The sequence below is a fragment of the Carassius auratus genome, unplaced genomic scaffold (assembly GCF_003368295.1).
Source record: "Carassius auratus strain Wakin unplaced genomic scaffold, ASM336829v1 scaf_tig00041669, whole genome shotgun sequence".
Taxonomy (NCBI): Eukaryota; Metazoa; Chordata; class Actinopteri; order Cypriniformes; family Cyprinidae; genus Carassius; species Carassius auratus.
The window spans coordinates 63,158-83,967 of NW_020526666.1; the positions used below are offsets into that span (position 1 = coordinate 63,158).

Consider the following 20,810-nt stretch of genomic DNA (forward strand, 5'->3'; position numbering starts at 1 on the left):
GTACCTTGCTGAAGGCGGTGATGAGATCGTGATACTCCTTGGGCAGATTGGGAATGTTGGTGGACTCCGGGTCTAATGTGACAACTTGTACCTTCATGGGAGAGATGGTCGAGAGGCATGATTTCTGACACTGGGAGCTCCATCTAAGAATTTGTCCCTCTCTCCACGACACCTGAGGATCATGCAGTCTGAGCCAGGGCAATCCCAAAATAACAGGGGTATTAGATACAGGGAGCACGTAGAATTGAATGGTTTCTTGGTGTAGCAGACCGGTTAACATTTGCAGCTCTTGGGTGCGGTGAGTGATCAGTCCAGACCCTAGAGGGCGTCCATCTATTGTGGCTACAGACAGAGAATTAGTGCATGAAATTAAAGAGATGTTATTCCTTCTGGCAAATTCCTCAGAGATAAAGTTCCCAGCTGCTCCGGAGTCCAGTAGAGCAGTGGTGGCTACTCGAACCTTGTCGGTCTTGATTACCAGAGGGACTGACACACAGTTAAAAGGTACACTCACCGATTTCAGAGTGTGAGAAGAGCGACGAGAGTGGCAAGTGATTCGTAGATGTCCCGAAGCGCCACAGTAGAGACAGAGTCGGTTAACCCTGCGGCGGTGACGTTCCTCATCAGTCAGATGATAGGAGTTGATCTGCATAGGTTCTGTAGTTTCTGCGGGTCGCGTTACCGCAGCGGGGAAGAGGCGTTGAGCACTGACACGGCGAGAGGGTTGCAGATTATCAATGGTTATAGTCAGTGAGATAAGATCACTCAGAGTCCTCCCTTCATCACGGCAAGCGAGTTCGGTTTGCAGCTCGTGATTAAGCCCCTTGCGAAACAATACCTTCAGCGTGTCACTCACCCATGACGTCTGAGCAGCCAAAGTACGAAAGTTCAAGGCATATTCCGCTGCTGTTAATCCTCCCTGCGACAGTTCAAGCAAACGCTCACCCGCTCCTTTCCCCTCTCGGGGGTGATCAAACACCTCACGGAATCGTATCAGAAAATCAGTGAAAGTGGTGAACGCCGTTCCATCCTCGTGCCATACAGCCGTTATCCATTCCAAAGCTCTTCCCGTTAATAATGAACACACGAAGGCGATCCTACCAGCATCAGTGGTGTAAAGGGTGGGTTGTTGTTCAACGAACAGCGAGCACTGTAGTAGGAAGCCCTTACACTTGGTAGAGTCCCCGTCAAATTTCTCCGGGTAAGCCAGTCGTGGATTAACGTGAGTTGGCGTTTCTGCCGTGTGGGAAGCGGTGACCGCTGCAGGTGGGGGTGACGTCACGGCAGTGCTGTGGAGGTTTTGAACAGCCTTTACCAGTTCTTCCGCGGTTGAAGTGAGACGATTCAATTGATGCTGGTTAGTAGCGATTTGACTTGCCTGGGCTACCATAGTAGCACACAGATGATCGTAAGCCGCTGGATTCGATTTTGGCGAAGTCTTCTGTAACACATCATCAGACAGGGAATCCATTTTGCAGGCTTTATTGAAAGACTCGAGGTCGTACAGGCAGGGATCAGGACCAGCAAACACAACAGTAGAGATAACCAGAATCGTCGTCAAACACAAGCAGAGGTTCAGGGGAAACAGGCAAGATTCAGAGTCCAATAAACAATCCAAGGTCAAGAGGCAGGCAGCAAAGGTTCAAGAGACGGTAAGCAAAACAGTACTGGTAACAGGAAATCAAACACGGGAAATAACGCTTGGAAATGTCAGCCGGAGCAAAACAAGACTTCGCGTTTGATTGATGTGATTGTGCAGCTTATATAGCCGTACAAAAGAGCTGCACCTGTGTGGTGATCAGAGTCCAATGCACGGGGTAGATGGGAAGTGTAGTTGAGAGAGAGTGCATAAGAGTCAATATTCCGGAGATGGAGCCCTCTGCTGGCCAGTAGAGGGAATCACGGGGTTTGTCTCCGTGACAGGCAGAAGCTGAAATCAAGAAGAAAAAAAATGTTTGTTTAATTTCTAGAAGGTTTCTTGAATTAAAATGTGCATCTGTTTAAAGTTTGAAATTTAAATAAACCTAATCTAAAATCTAAATGTTGCTAAATACATATTACTTTTAAATATTTAATTGTAAATACATCATAAAAAGGTGTACTCACATGAAGCAAGTGAATAATCACTCTGTGTTGTCTCAGATCCTCGTCCTGAATAAGAATGACATAGTTTAATGATAAGAGCATCACTACAGAAATATCGGTAACACTTTAGATTATAACCAGCGTAACTTTTTTGTAACTAATGTGTACTAGTTGGGAACCATCAGGGTTTAACTTTTTGTAAAAATGATATTTACAATTTGTAAATAAATGTTTTTAAATTATAGTATTTTATATATATATAATTTTATTTCAGCTATTCATAATTTGACAAACATCATCTAAATAAAATAAATACAATTTCTCTTAAAAAAAAAAAACAACCTCTCCAAATCTGCCTGTTCAGTGAATAAGCTAATGAACACTGCCCATTTTCTCCATAAGGTACAGTATATGAATGTTTCCGCCTAGTGTTTGCAGCTCTGTGATTGGTGGTCCAGCTATGAGGGCCAAGCAATAGTAAATCAATGGGGGAGTAATTTTGAATGACAGAAAAATTGACCAATCATATCTTTTCTCTAAATAGGCGGGGGCCTTGTTATCACCATAAGACAACTTCAACCCACTGTGGGATCTGTATTGGAAAAAAGATATCTGCTAATAAACTAGCTGTTATTCATGTCATAATGGAAGCCACAAATAACGGAAGTGAGGACATTTACTAGGCCGCTGTGCCAATTATATTTTCTATAAGCAGTACTTATAAAATGTTGTAAAATGTTGTAATTTGCTGCTAGTGTAACCCCTCTCACCCGGGTCCTCTCTGACGCTCCTCGCACTCGCTCCGAGCGGGGCTCGAACCCGGGTCTCCGGCATGGGAGGCGGACGCACTAACAAGGAGGCTAAATGGCTACAGCCACTAGCGTCTGTCGCTAGTGCGTCTCTTGAGATCGGGGAGTGAGGTTTACCTGCACAGCACTACTCGCTGGCCTCCGTTACACTCACCCCCCTAAACCTCACTCCCATCCTGGTCACGGCACCAATGTAACCCCTCTCACCCGGGTCCTCTCTGACACTCCTCGCACTCGCTCCGAGCGGGGCTCGAACCCGGGTCTTCCGGCATGGGAGGCGGACGCACTAACAAGGAGGCTAAATGGCTACAGCCACTAGCGTCTGTCGCTAGTGCGTCTCTTGAGATCGGGGAGTGAGGTTTACCTGCACAGCACTACTCGCTGGCCTCCGTTACACTCACCCCCCTAAACCTCACTCCCATCCGGGTCACGGCACCAATGTAACCCCTCTCACCCGGGTCCTCTCTGACGCTCCTCGCACTCGCTCCGAGCGGGGCTCGAACCCGGGTCTCCGGCATGGGAGGCGGACGCACTAACAAGGAGGCTAAATGGCTACAGCCACTAGCGTCTGTCGCTAGTGCGTCTCTTGAGATCGGGGAGTGAGGTTTACCTGCACAGCACTACTCGCTGGCCTCCGTTACACTAGCACTGCCATATAACGTTACATTTGCTGGTTTTGTGTGGTAGGAGAGATTGAGTGTCTGTTTATTTTGTGTGATGATGCATTTCTAATGAGGATTTGCAGTTGACTTAAATTTAGCGTTTTTATTTTGGTAATATCAGTCACTCTCGCTGTACGGTACGAGAAGCACAGTGCCCTGGTGCAATACGTTGGCTATCAGACACAATCAGTTCAGAACAGCAGTCCAAAACATTTAATCTTATAATTGAAAACGGTCAAAACATAACTTCAAGAATGAGCAAGTGGTGTCAATGAGTTTAAAGTTCGGGGATAGAAAAAACAGCAAACGGGATGGGAAATTGCGAACAACCACGTATTTCCATATGAGCCTGGTACGGTCCGGCACGATTACAAACCGTTCTCGGACCAGAATTCTTGGCACGGTTAAACTACTTAACTATTCCCCTGCGTGCCGATCCGAACCAGTCAGCACGGACACGGTTTCATTTCCACTGTGGAGCTGATAACGGAGCTATTTGGAATTCAATAGAAATGCGTCAGATGTTGCCTTGGTAACACAAGTGCAATATAAACAGCAATATGGATGATGATCAGATATTTCTGTTTTTGGGACTCCTTTTTTATCCGATATTTACTTTGTTCAATAACAGAAATAAGGACAACTCTTGATGTGAAAAATTAAACAGAAGGTGATGACGGGTATAATATCAAGGATGCACTGTTTTCTTTCAAATCACTAAATACACATAAAAATATATCCTTGTGGCGCGGCTGACACAGAAGAGTGTAAGCTCCCTGCATTCAGCTCATATTCTCCAAAATGGCTCTACAGTGATGTGGACAGACATAGAGGAGACAAATTGTAGAATAAAGCCACGATTCTTTGCATACAAAATGTATTTTCGTCGCTTCATAACATTACGGTTGAACCACTGATGGCAGATGGACAATATGATGATGTCGTTCATACTTTTCTGGACCTTGACACTGTTATTTACTTGGCAGAACTGAACTGGTCAAAATGGTGTTTGAGGACGTGGATCAAAACGGTTAAATCAATCACGGTATAATCCTGTCAGTTCACTATAATACACAGTTTGATTTGGACTTTCAGTGTTTATTACTGTGTGTTTATTGGCGTGATGGTTTGGCCATAATAGTTTATCTTCATCAGTCGGTGAAAAACATGAACAAATCAAACTAAATCTTGAATTTATTCTTAAATAAACGTTTCAAAAGATTTTGGTTTAACTGTGAAATCTGTGTAAGTATGGAGCTCCTTTGTTTTTTTTCTGAAGTGGTGTAATACATTTTTATCTTTTATTATCTTATCTTTTATTAACTGTTGCCTGTGTTGTGTTGTCATATTGTGTTTTTTTTTTTTTATTTAAAAACCCATTTTGGGTTCATTTAACCAAGCAGTATTCCTATAGTAAATTTCAAACAATATTGTAATTAAATAAAATAGTCAGCATGTTTACTGATATATTACCTGATATATAATGTATGTATGACATACTGTATAAACAAATATTCCACAGCAATTTGTTGTAGCCAATTACCCTGTAACTACGTGGAACAAGGAGGTAACAACAAGCGCTGCTTTAATTTACAGCCAGCAAATGTTGTAACTACATGGGACAAGGGAGAAACAAGTTGGACTTAAACACAGAACAAGTGTATATTTGCACAGTAATTACAGAGAAAACTATTGCACTAGTTTTAATGTAATTATTTTATCACCAAATTAAACCCTCTCCTTTTTTTTTTTTTTTTTTGCTATAAAAACATCACAGTATACATCCACATCCACTGCAAACAGCTGAAAAGTAGGAAGCTTGTTTTAAACTGCACTGAACCTTGATGGTAATCATGCAAAGTTATTTGGTGATAAAGGTGTTGGGAAGTTGCTGGTGTGACTCCGCTGAGATTGACGAATATCCTTTCATAAAGTAAGTAGGATCATAGCAGAAACTCATTAACTCATTTTACTAGCTGTCCAGTTTTGTTGTTCAGTAATAAGAAACAGAATGGTTAAAAAATAAAATAATAAAATAAATTATAAAATTATAAAATATAAAATAAAATAAAAAAATATATAAATTAATATAATAAAATACCCCTATACAATTATAAAAAGTAGATTGTCTTTTTCTTAATCAATCCCAAACGTAGGTTTAGGCCATACATACCATTTAATATTAGATAAAGTGCCCCTTAAGTGTCAAAATACTTGGGCCCGGTTCCCCAAAACGTTCTTATCGCTAAGTAGTTCTTAACCTGTTCCTTAACCTCTCTCTTAACCTTATGGCACGATTCCCGACACGTTCGTACACTAAGTATATCTTCTGTAAGTCATACTTTCGTAAGGTTGGTCTGGACCATTCGTAAGCTCTCTCTTAGAGTTGTTTGAGCTCAGGACGCTACTGTAAAGCAGTCTTTAGAAACCAGCGCAGCGCAGTACAAGTCAAACTATGGTATGTTGACAATGTTGTGGCTCAACAATGATTTTATGTTATTTTTTAAGACTCATAATAAATTATGTTCGCAATGGATACAGGCCTATTTATGAAGTTGACTTTATTTGGTCTCAGAACTAATATGGTGGCAATTAGCCCAGGCTTTTTTGTAATGTAATTAAAGCTAATTGTCAATAAAGTTTTTGATAATTAAAATCTGGCAAACAATTTGGCTCTAAATGGCTAATATCTATAAATGGGTAATCATGGTTGTGTCCAGTAAGCGACCATAGCAGCGATCCAACGTGTCCTTGTATTGAATCAAAGACGGAGCCGGACGCGGAGCCATTTAGTCCATGTCAATTTTTGTATTCGGCAAAACTTATGCCCTTCTGACATTTTGCCTGACGTGGCTATATATATAAAAAAAATCCGCCTCCCAAGACAACTCATTATGGAGCTGCTGGACCTTCTCAGACCTGCGCTTGCCAGGCTAACGCGGCGGAATTTTTCTTTAAGCCCTGAAGCCCAGCGCTACTATTTATTTATTTATTTTTGCTACAGAGAGATTCATCAAGGTCGTGGGAGAGGGCTACGGCCTAATCAAGACCTCGGTGTGGAGGTGCGTCCACACTGTCACCAACGCCCTTCTGCGCCATGCCGGGGATTACATCCTGGTGATCCATCAGTGATTGATCAGGTGTAGGCTACTCATCGCGAAAGGGAGACGCGGCCATAAACGTGGACCACAGGGTTGTGATCTCCGACCTGGTGGCAATGTCCAACTTCCTCTGACGAGAGGCTTGGTGCTCTTTTTTACGTTGTTTCCCCATCATATTCTGTATCTAACTCTCTGTTCATTGTAGATAGGTTGCTTTTTATTTAAAACATAAACCAATTGCAATCAATACCGCATTAAACAGAAGTAACTGCAGCTGCTTTCCAATCAATTCAGATTGTAAAGTACCGTACCATTAATTTAAAAGTGTATTACATAATTTTTATAAGTCGTTAAACCCATGTCAAGAAGCGGCACAACGGGATAAGGAGGTGGATGATTAGCGAGGGATACCTGGTTCGTCTACCCGTCACAACATATCGTATGACTATTTGATAATTAAATTTATAGTCTATATTCTACTGATAACTTAACATATGTTAAAATAAATATTACTATAATAATTTGAGGAATGTTTCATTTGCATAGAACGTATTGTCTTTCTTAACGATGTAATGCACCTTCACGTGAAGTAGAAAATTGATTCATGAGCAATCGATGCCAACTACTTCAGCACCTTCACTCGGGACAGTGCTCTTGTAACGTCGGACGTAAGAGGCAGCGTGCTAAGAAGCTTCCTAAGGGACACTTCGGGGAACACACTTAGGAACATAAACAACTTTAGTAAGATATATCTTTCGAGGTCTTCTTAGCACTCTAAGAGTGAGCGTTATCGGGAAGCCAGGCCTTGATTTGTAATTTTACAGGTTGTTACCCCTTTATTCCCCAAATGTAATATTGGTCCCCATACCTAAATGTACATTCTTTATAGGTACACTATAATTACAGAAATGTACACCGTAAATCCAGTATACTAACGTAGTTCTTTGCGGGTTGTAAGCGTTACCGAAATATCAAACTGCATATGGTGAACTTGCATATGGTGAAGGTTTATTTCCAAAGGAACAGATGTTGGGTTTCTTTTTTTTCTTTGAAAATTAATAAAATAAAAAACATTTACCAGCAGCTCGTCTCTTCTTGACGAAACCAGCCCCACACATGAACACCAGCAGCAGCAGCACACTGATCACGACAGGCAGACTGAAGGATCCTGGGTCAGATTCATCCACATCTGAAAAGTTTTGAGATGAGTGACATTTGAGAATAAACTATTGAATCAAACAGGTAAATCTGTTTTCATGCTTTTTATTTTTTTACTAAATTTAACATTTGTTGTCCCTGCACTCAAAATATTCGTACCAGATGTAATGTCCAGTTTGTTGTCCAGATTGAGGCGTTGCATTGTGCAGTTGTATTTATGTTCTTGACGTAGCTTTTCTTTACTGATCACCAAACTCTTCCTCATCTGGTAAGTTCCATCTCCGTTGGGCAGAATCTCTCCTCCTGTGATCTGATCATCATCCACAGGCTGACCGTCTCTGAACAGGGTCAGGTTAATGTGACGGGGGTAAAAACCAGTGGCCAGACAGCTGATCTGAAGCCCTTGAGAGTCTGGGAGCATCTTCTTCATGAGTCTGACTCTGGGTTTCACTACAAAGAAGATTGAGAAGTGTTACTGCTGGTAAACTGTTGTGTTCATTGCATCGGTCATTCATTTATGATAATCATGATTCATAAAGCATTCAAAAGCATTTGATGCTTTCTGTCAGCACAGCTGTCTGGTCCATATTTGTTGATTTTTTTTTTTTTTAATTATGAATAGGTTAATCAGGTGGACTCACTCACCTTTTCTCATCACATTGTTCTTTTCCATGTTCAGGTACCTCCGCAAGGTTTTAATGCAAATAGGATGATAAACATTTTGATGCAGGAACTTTATACGAAACTGTGCTGCTTGGTCCCATGTTTTCCATAGCAGTTTATTCTGGATTTCCTTTTTTTCAATGTCAAAAGTCAACTCCCCAACGTTCTGTCCATCAAACGCATCCCAGTAATAAAGTGGACCAGGTTTATCATTGTTCAACAATTCACATCCAGCAAGTCTCTGAGTAACATGTACACCTGTAGAAGAATGGATGAATGAAACATGTAGCTGTTACCACTTCTCTGTCAAAAGGTTTATATGCTGTGTGCATAAACAAACAAGAGTTACATTTGTTATGAAATGTATTGTGTGGCTTGATCAGTTTGTTGCTGGGACTAACCTGAGTGATTGAAGTGATCATTATAATGGAATTCCAAATATTTCAGTTCGTTATATTGAACACGAAATACATATTCAGCATTGCTTTTCTCTTCATCATAGTATTTTGATTCATTGTGAGAGCGATAGACAAGTTTCCATGTTTTTGAGTCATAATATGCTATTTGCACATCATCCAACATCAGCACAGCACTGAACTCAGGAAATGGTGTTTGTCCAGCTATATATGTCAGAAAAATCATTAGTGAGTGAGAATCTGTGGATACACAAGGACAAACAAATAATGTTAGTGTGGCCTGAATTTATACCACTACATATACAACTATACATTCAAGAAACAGAGTTGTCCTATAGAAATAGAATAAATTATAATTTTGCTTTATCAGACCTTTGAATAATTGAGATTTGATTCACTGATTAATTTCCTCTTATCACACTGCTGTCATGTTGACAGACTTTTGGTTGCATTTCTTTCAGTTTCTCTTCTCTTGTGGTCAGTTGCTTGAAGTTGTCTGAACCAAACAAAACAATTTAATAAATTTTTTAATTTTTTTTAATTATTATTTTTAATTAATATACTGTTTCCATAGTTTCCCTTTGATTTACAGCTGTCTCTCATTCATTAGCCTCATTATACTGTATATACTCCCAGGTCTGTTGAGTTCTGTGGATGATATCACCAGTCCCACTCCTGATCCAGAGCTCAGCCAGCCATCAGCCTGCTGCAGGGAGTGAATGCCAGAGTCCACTGCAGATGGAGAGCCTAATCCCACTGTGACACACAAGCCAGTGGTAAAAGAAACAACTGTGACTAGCATCACCTCAGGGCCAGAGCCTGACATTACATCTGACCAGGTGTGTGAGCCAGCAAAGATGAGTGGAGATCAAGGGAATGGATTGAAACCTTGTCCACACTCCCAACAATAAGGGTGAGCTGCTGCTACATCATGTGGTGCGGATCTCCTCGGACTTCCAGTCCCCAGCTCCCTCTTGGTATGAGGATCCCCCATCTCCGCCTCCAGACTCAGACTCCAGACCAGAGCACTGGCCTCCTTCCCTCTGGATCCACCAATTGTCCTTGGTAGCTCCTGGTCCCCTTTGGTCTTCTGGTTCCCCATCTCCTTGTCGCCGTGACTCATCTCTGTGTCCTCGTGTATCGTATAGCACTGTACATGACAATGTACTCATGACATAACTCTATGTGTCAGTCTGCTTCATGCTGAATCACACATGCGCAGTATCATCAGCTCCTCGGTTCTCAAATCGGACGCGTCTGACAGAAACGGTTCTTGACTCAAGAACGAGTCAATCTTTTGTTCATTCATTCTGGCTTGGTTCGGTGTTCATCTTCAGTTCTCACTTCACAGCAGATCAGTCAGTGTACTGTTTGAGTAAATGAATTACTCCGGGATATTTGTTTGTTTTAACTCAGAGGGAGTGTCAGCCACATTAAAAAAGTTAACAGCTTAAGTCATTTGCGGATTAATGCGTATTGGAGACGAGAACCGTTTTAAACGATTCAGTTCGATTTGGTGAAGTGGTTAAAGAAGATCCGGTTACATGGATTGATTCGTCCATGAACCGGATATGACAAAATGCTTTGTTTTTAACTCTCTCACAACAAACTCGAAAGAGAAGACAATGATGAATAAAGTCGTAGTTTTTGCTATTTTAGGACCAAAATATATTTTCGATGCTTCAAAAAATTCTAACTGACCCTCTGATGTCACATGGACTACTTTGATGATGTTTTTCTTACCTTTCTGGACATGGACAGTATACTATACACACAGTTTCAATGAAGGGACTGAGAGCTCTCAGACTAAATCTAAAATATCTTAAACTCTGTTCCCAAGATAAACAGAGGTCTCACAGGTTTGGAACGACATGAGGGTGAGTCATTAATGACAATATTTTGATTATTGGTTGAACTTAGCCTTTAAGGACACTGACAGCAGCTAGTAAATTAGGGGTGGTCACTTTAAGAGACAATACATTCAGAATAATGATACATATCTGATTTCTTTCTCAACTGTTTACTTTAACTTTAAAAGACATAACCGACCATTTTTAAGAGGATACTCCCAAAAAGAAAATAGTTTTTGTATGTATGTGTCATTTAAAGAGCAAGAAGAGACCAATGTCAATTTGGTGTTTAATGGCTGTAAGACACAGATCTCTGTGTGCATGCTGTGTGCACAAAACTGTGCGGATGCTGAACTAAGCCTTTCATGTATTTTTGTGTTTATATGTTAAAATTTTTTCGATTGTCCCGCTCTCTTATAATGCTGGATCGTACCAGCAGCAGGCATTCAACCAGCCCGGGCCGTGCCCCAGTTCTCACCACAGCAAGCCTCTCTCGCTTTTTAGGCCGTGGCACAGTTCGATGCTGCCTCCACTAGCGGCAAAGACCATGCGCTGTAGTGATGTGTCGGTCGTGAAAGAATCATTTTTTTTTGAACGAATTTCTTTTGTTAAACGACGTTATGACTTAACTCTGTCGAATGACGATGCCACTTTTCAACCACGAAGCAAAGGCATTGTCATCCACACTGAAATGTCTGAAGACATTACATTTGCTTTATTGTGCATGTTTAAACCTCACTGAGATGATACAGACATACGTTTCATGCAATTATTCTGGCAGGATCAATTATTTAGGGACATATTTCACCATTTACTGTCATGATTACTCCGAATTTTTCTAAAACACAACTACCCTCATTTTTTGCCGCAGGACAGCAAGTGTGAGTAAATTTTCTATTGTCTTTTTAGGACTGTAATATGAAAAGCATGCAAAGTAAATATTTTTAGAAAAGTTTTTTTTTTTTTCTCCACCTGAACGTTTTTGTCTTTCTAGAAGAAAACTGTCTGGATCTTTAGAAACCGCTTGAATTTGAATATCACATTACTGCAATTAACGTTACTGCTATAGACATGTCTATTGGTACAATGTTTTACAAAACTAAACATGCAGTACATCTTTTCAAAAGCCTCTGTTTCAAAAGTCCATACTACAACGGGAAAACAGCATCCCAAATTTATCTGCTCTGGAGGCCGTTTAAAAACGAGAGGAAAAGATGCTTTTCCAACAGGAATGTATTAATTCAGACAAGATTTGAGCAATTGTCAAATCAGCCAACAACTACAGCAGCCGAAGCAAGCACGAAGCTACTTTTACTTGCAACACAGGCATGCACATCCCAGTATTTCCATCCTGTTACTTCTAACCCCCTTTTTCTTTTCAGCGTCCTCCAGCTCACGTAGCAGACATTAGCATTAGGCTGCCTCTGCTAGCAGTGCAGGCTACACAGGTTCTTCAAGACAACACACACCCCAGCCCCTTCCCACGACTCACAGCTACAGCAGCTTAAGCAAACGTGAGGCCGCCTCCATTCGCAAACGAGCCCTTAACTCTTCCGCTCCCTCATGCTACTAACCATTTTTCTGTTCAGTGGCCTCCAGCTCTAAATTTGTCAGAAGGCAGAGGGCACCAAGACTTATTAGTGGTCAGACCGATTATATATATATATATATATATATATATATATATATATATATATATATATTAAAAAAAGTTCACCGAACCCATCCCCTTTCACTCAAACTCCTTATCTACCATAGCTAACTCTCCTAACATCCCCATATCTAACTATAATGGTCAATCCTCACTTCAGCCATCCCAGCAGTGCCCGCCCCCCAGGAGCCTTTTTTCCATATCTCCCCACCGCCGCAGCATTGTCCGCTCCCGCAGGAGCCTTTTCTGTTTTTTTTTCTCACTGTCGCAGCAGTGTCCGCTCACACATTCTGATTCGTCTACAGGTCCTTCTCAAAAAATTAGTATATTGTGAAAAAGTATATTATTTTCCATATTGTAATGATAAAAATTTACTTTCATATATTTTAGATTCATTGCACACCAACTGAAATATTTCAGGTCTTTTATTGTTTTAATACTGATGATTTTGGCATACAGCTCATGAAAACCCAAAATTCCTATCTCAAAAAATTAGCATATTTCATCCGACCAATAAAAGAAAGGTGTTTTTAATACAAAAAAAAAGTCAACCTTCAAATAATTATGTTCAGTTATGCACTCAATACGTGGTCGGGAATACTTTTGCAGAAATGACTGCTTCAATGCGGCGTGGCATGGAGGCAATCAGCCTGTGGCACTGCTGAGGTGTTATGGAGGCCCAGGATGCTTCAGTAGCGGCCTTAAGCTCATCGAAAGTGTTGGGTCTTGCGTCTCTCAACTTTCTCTTCACAATATCCCACAGATTCTCTATGGGGTTCGGGTCAGGAGAGTTAGCAGGCCAATTGAGCACAGTAATACCATGGTAATAAATTTCTTTCTATGTATTACCCTCTCGCTTGAGGGTGTCAATGATGGCCTTCTGGACAGCAGTCAGGTCGGCAGTCTTACCCATGATTACGGTTTTGAGTAATGAACCAGGCTGGGAGTTTTTAAAAGCCTCAGGAATCTTTTGCAGGTGTTTAGAGTTAATTAGTGGATTCAGATGATTATGTTAATAGCTCGTTTAGAGAACCTTTTCATGACATGCTAATTTTTTGAGATAGGAATTTTGGGTTTTCATGAGCTGTATGCCCAAATCATCAGTATTAAAAAAATAAAAGACCTGAAATATTTCAGTTGGTGTGCAATGAATCAAAAATATATGAAAGTTGATTTTTTTTTTCACAAAAATAAATACAAATAAAATTTTTTAAAAACTCTTAACTGATCCTTGCTCAATCAGGCTTACCCACAGAACATTTTCCAGTCAATCATTTCGCATCGGGGCAGCAACTTAAGTTAGGGCTGTAGCTATCGAATATTGTAGTAATCGAGTATTCTACCAAAAATTCCATCGATTAATCGAGTATTTGGATAAAATGTGTTTTTGCTTAATTATATTGATGCAATATTGATGTTCGCATGCGCAGTAAATCTAACGGGTAGAATAAAATGTCAGCACACCGGACTTTTATTTTCGATGGATTGATGGATCTGTGTATGTGATGTGACGCTAGTTTTACTTAAATCAAATGGTCAAATGCTCATGAAGTGACTGTCGGAGCAGTTCTGGAGATGTTGTTCATGTGTTCAAGTCCTTATTTAGTGAGACAACAGACGCTGAAATTACCGCGAGCGTCACGCGCGCTTCAGTGTGTGTGATAAAGGAAGTTGCACTTCTGCTCCATTCATTAAAAGAGATACACAGAACATGCAGGATTTACATTTAAATAGACTGTTCAGGCTTAATATTTACAGATATTAGTCCATATCATGATTTGATGTAAGTGCAATGACCTATTTTGATTAATTCATTCAAAAATTGTCAATTTCCATGCCATTCCACGTTAAACTGTAAATTCTGTTTTTATGACTGGATCCCACGATTCCCTCCACGTTTTCTGCATTGCGGAAATCATAGGGCCCCAGTTGTGGTATGCCAGCTCTATCTTGAAATGGACACATGCCACGATGTTCTCTTTACGTTTGCCCGCCCCCTCAAATCAAAACACTGCTGACTCCTTGCAGTATGCGATTTCGGACGCAGCGCTTGTCTCCTTCCGCCAACCTAAACGCCTTGTAACATAAAAAAAAAAAAAAAATGATTGCGAAAGAACTTGATGTGAGATTTTAAATAAATTAAAAGAGGCTTCGAGGCAGAGGAATTTGCCTCAATAATTTTTTGTAATCGAGTTACTCGAGGAATCATTTCAGCCCTAAACTTAAGCAGCTCAAAAGGGGCCTCTCACATAATCAGATAGAGGCCCTCGGTTGTTGTTCATCAGACATTTAGAAAATAAAAAAACATCTGCATTTTAAATCATGTTGTTTACTTGATTAATCGAAGCCTCTCAGTTATTGTTTCTTTGGTCTTTGGTCTTTGGCCTCCAGCCATCGTTACAATCTCTTTGCCTATTCAGCATCGGACAGTGCTCTCCCTTCCGGTGTAGCAGGGCAATGGCTCCCTTCGGTCGCAGTCTGAGCCTTTCGTCTGTCATTGAGTTCTCCCTCCCGGTACAGCAGAGAAACACGCCCCCTTCGGTCGTTGTGACAGCCCTCCATCTGATGCATCAAAATACGCCTTGTATACAGTCACAAGGGGGTCTCTCCCTTCCGGTGCAGCAGACCCATTGGCTCCCTTCGGTTGCAGGGTCGTTCTTCAGTCTATCGTTCTGAGTATGATGCATGCTCGGCGGTGGACGGGGGATCTCCCACCCAGTGCAGCAGACCCGTTGGCCCCCTTTGGTCGCTGTGAGAGCCCTCCATCCGATGCTTAAAATCATGTCTCATATCCAGTTGCAAGGGGGACTCTCCCTTCCGGTTCAGAGCCACTGGAATAGAGCCACTGTCTCCCTTCGGTCGCAGCAGGAGCCCTCCATCCGATGCACCAAACCGTGCCTCGAATCTTCTTGTCTATTCTGCATCTGACGGGGCTCTCCCTTCCGGTGCAGCAGACCCACGGCTCCCTTCAATCGCAGGGTGAACCACCCCGTCTGAGTTATGCTGCATGCTCAAGGGTGGACAGAGCTCTCCCTCACGGTGGAATAGAGCCGCTGGCTCCCTTGGTCGCAATAAGAGCCCTCCATCAGATGCATCAAACCATGCCTCGCATCGCAAGGGGGACTTGCCTTTCTGGTGCAGCAGAGCCCCAGCTCCCTTCGGACGCAGCAAGAACCCCTCCAACATTCGTATTCCAGTTTGCATCAATCAGGGCTCTCCCCTCCGGGGCAGCACTCCCGATGCAGAGTTGCGAATCCCCCTACGGAGGCTGGGAGAACCCTCCGAGGCCAAAAACCGTGCCTCACATAAACCCACAATGGGGGACTCCCCCTTCCGGTGCAGCAGAGCCGCAGCTCCCTTCGGATGCAGCGGGAGTCCCTCCATCAGTTCCGTCTCTTTGCCTTCTCAGCATCAGACTAGGGCTCCTCTTCTGGTGCAGCAGACCCACGGCTCCCTTCGGTCGCAGTGTGAACCCCCATCTGAGTTATGTTGCATACTCAACAGTGGCTAGGGATCTCCCTCCAAATGGGGTACAGCTGCTGACTCCCTTTGGTTGCATTAGGAGCCCTTCATCCGACGCGCTAAACCGCGGCTCGAATTTCATTGCCTATTCAGCATCTGACGGGGCTCTCCCTTCTGGTGCAGCAGACCCACAGCTCCCTTCGGTCGCAGTGTGAACCCCCCGTCCGAGTTATGTTGCATACTCGATGGCGGCCAGGGATCTCCCTCCCGATGGGGTACAGCCACTGGCTCCCTTCAGTAGCAGTGAGAGCCCTTCATCAGATGCACCAAACCGTGCCTCGTACTCAGCCGCAAGAGGGATTTTTTGATATCCGGCATCGTGCCCCTCTCATAATCGGCACGAAGGGCTCGCCGGTAAGACGTTGCGAGCAGCAGCTCTCGTTGAACACTGCACGGGCTCTCCCGGTCGCTCTGTTTTTTTTTTTCTCAACGCGCATATTTTGGGGGGCAACTAAATTTAGCTCTCTGGCTGCTGCCTTTGTGCCTTTAAGCTTCTTTTGGGGAGTTATTTGGATTCTGGCTATGCTCCAGGCCCGGACCGCTCCCCCAGGACAGCACGCCAAAATATGCCTACTATTCGCCTTCAGATTAGATGTAAGGGTGAACTCGTGAAATGTGGTCTTATTAACCAAGTTCGGGAGGAGCACAATCAGATAATCATCCAATTTGGCACAGGTGCATCTTGTTTAGCTAATCATCTTATCTAGCACACAAGCGTATATATATCCAGTCTTCCTACCTCCTGTCCCATGACATTTTTTCGGCATCCCTCCTCCACCCCAACTCCTCACTTCTAATCTATTTATCCCAAATTAGGGATAGGGGGAGTTATTTGGGTTCGGGCTATGCTCCGGGCCCGGACCCCTCCCCCAGGACAGCACGCCAAAATATCCCTACTATTCACCTTCAGATTAGATGTAAGGGTGAACTCGTGAACTCATGCATTTGACTGTGTAGTTTATTTCACTGTGTGAAAATCAAAGATCAAACGATTTTCAATAGAATCGCAATGTGAAATTTGACACCTCTGACGCTCTTTTGTGAAACACACTATCTTCAAATCATATCACCTCCTACACTCACCTCTCATGTTCTAAAGATCTGATGTGTTCTGGGCTGCTCAGTGGGCAACAACTGGTCAGATTAAATGCCACTCAGAGGTCTCCGGCCACTCGGAGCTGTGAAATTTGACAACTCTGGGATTTTGCTATGTTATTGTTATTATTTTGTTGTCATTACATAAAAGCACAGCTAGCAATCTGATAAACCACGTATAGAAAGTAAAGTACAGTATAGGATACGTTTCTTACAATAACAGTACTAGGTTTATAAACAGCTATTTCTTTGTTTCACATTCTGAAGACCAGCGAGCAGCAATGAGCTCATTGCAGAGGTCCAGACCTCGGTGACCTCATAGCTGGCTAGGGGCCTGAACCGCAACAGCACAAACACGAACATTTTCTCTTTTTATCGACTGATTTTTTGTACAGTACAAATTTTATAATCCCATAACCAGACCCCTAAACACAGCTATCACAGAAAAGTTTCTACATTATGTATATTACAATAATAATAATAATAATATATACATAAATAAAAAAGCTGGGTATGATTTATGTTTTCCTCTCAATGCGTCACATGAAAGTGCTGGCTTCAGCTGTCAACAGGATTTTAATATGGCATTGAAAACCATTTGTTGGTCAACTTACCTGCACTGACGACTTTTAAACATGGGAACAAGAACACAAAAAGCACAAACATTTTCTAAGTTTATTGAACTCGTGTCCGTCCTTTTCACTCTAGTAATTCTCTTTTACTTTTACTTTGGTTCTTTATGTGTTTTTTTGCTGCGTTGCATTATGTGTGCATATCGCCACCTACCGTGTTGCAATGCAGTCACGATTTAAGATTGAGTTCATATTTCCTCTATTCTTTCCTTGCAGAATATATGTAAACACACACACACACACACACACGCTCACCACACACACACACACACAACCCATTTTTTTTTTTAATTGGATGAATTAAACTTTTTTTTTCAGTGTAATATCCTCTTTTTCTTAATTTTCTAGTTTAACATATTGGAAAAATAAAATAACAGATTTGCAAATGTTAATTTAAAAACCACACACACATACAGACACACACACACACACACACGTCTCCATGTTTTATGGGGTCTTTCCATAGACAAAACTATTTTTATACAGTATAAACTTTATATTCCATCCCATAAACCTACCCCTAAACACAGCCCTCACATGAAAAAAATACTGTAGTAATTTACAGTAAATACTATAGTGTTTTTGAACCATACTAAAGTACTTGAATTAATTTGTTGTGGTAATTCTACAGTTGCTGTGGTAATATATCAAGCTATTAATATAAACAAATGACTTTGCCCAATACTGTACCAAGTTTATATTTTATATTATACTACAATACACTACAGTTTACAGTAGTAAAAACTAAAGTATGCTAGAGTATTTATTACAGTTTATCAGTTCACTATAGTTATATTAACGTATGCTGTAGTATTCAATAATAAGTGTTGTAAATACTATAATATATACAGTATAATACACTTTACTGTAGTATGGTTCAAAAACACTACAGTATTTACCATAAATTTGTATTTTGGTTTAAAGTTAGAAGCAAATGCTCATGGATGTAAAGGATAAGAGCTTCCTTTCAGGTAAATTAATATTATTTGTATTATTTTTAAATACTAATGAGTCGTTATAGTATTAATTTGTGTTTAATTTAAGTTGATTATCTGTCTATTCATTCATAACATAAGTCATTTTCTTCCACCATCCCTATAGATATCGCCACGTACCGTGGTGTAATGCAGTCACGGTTTAAGATCGAGTTCATATTTTCTCTATTCTTTCCTTGCAGAATATATGTCAAAACACACACAAACACTCACCACACACACAAAACCCATTTTTTAATTGGACAAATTAAACTTTTTTTTTTCAGTGTAAGTGTTACAAACACACCTGGTTCCACCTCCACTCATTCACAACGCACGCCCTCACCTGAGTACTGAGCACATCCACCTGACCCTCATCATTACCCAATCACCTCGGCACCATAAATACCACATACGGACTCAATCAGTGTCCGGTCTCGTTCGCGACAAGGTCTTACCTGTATGCTAACTCAAAAGACTAACTCTTCCTCTACTTGCCTCTCTCCAGCGATTCTCCAAAGTTCAAGATCCCCAGTGTGCGTGTGTGTGGTTCACCTCCCTCCTCTGACGTCTTCACTCAGCTCTTACGGATCCATTCAGCACTCTACCCAACACTACCTGCTCCTACCTGCCAGCACTTCCTCACCTTTCGTTCACGCCAGTCCCATGGCCCGGCCGGCGCCCTACTCTGGTTCGGAGGAGGAGTGCAGCGGTTTCCTCCTACAATGCTCGCTGGTCCTGGAGATGCAACCGCACTTGTACGCCACCGAGAGATCCAAGGTAGCCTTTGTAATTCCTCAACTGCAAGGTAAAGCACTACTGTGGGCAGTTTCAATATGGACTCAAAATAACCCAGTTATCCAGTGTTATTCCAGCTTCATCGACCATTTCCGAGAAGTTTTTGGCAGACCAGCTTGGGACTCTTCCATTGGTGAGAAGCTGTATAATCTCAAACAGGGAAATATGTCTGTCAATGAATATGCCCTTCAGTTTAGGTCTCTAGCGGCCTCCAGTGGATGGAACGAACAGGCTTTACTGACTACCTACCATCAGGGATTGGAACCTTGAGTACGGTTGCATCTCGCTGCATACGAGGACACCATCGGGCTTGAACGATTCATCCAGCTGTCCATCCGCTTCGCCACCCGTATGCAGTCGTGCTTAGAAGAGCACCAGGGCCAGGCATATTCCTCTATGCCCCTCTGCCGACCAGAGGCCGTCAGCTCCCCAGAACCAGCCAGCGAACCCATGCTAGTGGACTCATATCGTCTCTCTATGGCTGAAAGACAAAGACGGCTGGCCCAGAATCTGTGCCTCTAATGTGCAGCTCCAGGGCATGCCATCACTGTATGCCCCGTCTGTCCTCGTCCCATGGTGAGTGCCATTCAGTTTCTGCCCTCCTCGATTCTGCCTCAGCCGGCAACTTCATCTCCAGCGCCCTCTGCTGTCAGCTCATGCTTGCTACAACGGCAACGCCATCAGCCTACCAAGTCCACACTATCACCGGCAAACCGTTAAGCAGAAGATGTGTATGTCATAGTGTGGATATCATTTCCCTCCAAACCGGTCTACTCCATCATGAGGAAATCCATCTGTTGGTTCTGAAGGAATTCACCGCTGACGTAATTCTAGGGCGCCCGTGGTTAGAGCAGCACAATCCCGTAATCTTCTGGAAGACGGGCGAAGTCCACCCTGAAGTGGGGCGACGCCTGTTTCAAGAGCTGCATCTCAGGTTGTCCAGTTCCGGCAACCTCTTCCAGTTTGTTCCACTTCAATAGACAGCCCAGTGAAAAAACCAATCCATCGCCATCCCTACCTGCTACGCCCCCTTCAGTGACATCTTCTGCCCCAAACGGGCTTCCAAGCTGCCTCCACACCAGCTGTGGGACTGTGCCATCGATCTGCTGCTGGGTGAACCAGTGCCTAAAGGAAGGATATACCCCCTATCCATTCCGGACGAGAAGGCCATGGAGGAATACATCAAGGAGGCGCTGGCCCAGGGTTATATTCGTCCATCGACCTCCCCTGCTGCTTCGAGTTTCTTCTTTGTGGAGAAAAAGGACGAAGAGCGTCTCGCTGCAGCTTGCGGCGGACATCCAACCCCGCCCACATCCAAGTGTGACGTCAGACGCCACGTCTATGCCATACGTAAAAATACATAATCGGGTGATGCCAGGTGAACACCCTTGTGT

The 20,810-nt window shown here is 42.4% G+C and overlaps 1 protein-coding gene across 3 annotated transcripts; it reads right to left on the reverse strand.

Moving 5' to 3' along the window:
* Nucleotides 1-1,616: 1,616 nt before the first annotated feature.
* Nucleotides 1,617-17,802, reverse strand: LOC113085479 (major histocompatibility complex class I-related gene protein-like). 3 transcript variants are annotated; one of them, XM_026255155.1, is made up of 8 exons: nt 17,627-17,755; nt 9,267-9,390; nt 8,880-9,134; nt 8,461-8,736; nt 7,975-8,265; nt 7,736-7,846; nt 2,107-2,151; nt 1,618-1,930 (listed from the first exon to the last, which is right to left on the reverse strand). In XM_026255155.1, the coding sequence occupies exons 3-8, from the start codon at nt 9,118-9,120 to the stop codon at nt 1,761-1,763; spliced, it is 1,134 nt and encodes a 377-aa protein (XP_026110940.1). In that variant the 5' UTR covers nt 9,121-9,134; nt 9,267-9,390; nt 17,627-17,755; the 3' UTR covers nt 1,618-1,760. The 3 variants fall into 3 exon arrangements, with proteins under 3 accessions (XP_026110939.1, XP_026110940.1, XP_026110938.1); XM_026255154.1 differs by lacking the exon at nt 9,267-9,390 and having other exon boundaries at nt 1,617-1,930; nt 8,880-9,098; nt 17,627-17,802; XM_026255153.1 differs by lacking the exon at nt 9,267-9,390 and having other exon boundaries at nt 17,627-17,800.
* Between the last annotated feature and the right edge of the window lie 3,008 nt (nt 17,803-20,810).

What these genes read in the sequence shown, in the direction of transcription:
- LOC113085479 (XM_026255153.1), bottom strand. Translation starts at nt 17,678, where the DNA reads ATGTTTGTGCTTTTTGTGTTCTTGTTCCCATGTTTAAAAGTCGTCAGT. An exon ending in GAACAATGTGATGAGAAAAG is followed by an intron (nt 8,266 to 8,460) that starts GTGAGTGAGTCC and finishes TCTTCTTTGTAG; the next exon opens with TGAAACCCAGAGTCAGACTC. An exon ending in CAAGAAGAGACGAGCTGCTG is followed by an intron (nt 2,152 to 7,735) that starts GTAAATGTTTTT and finishes ATTCTTATTCAG; the next exon opens with GACGAGGATCTGAGACAACA.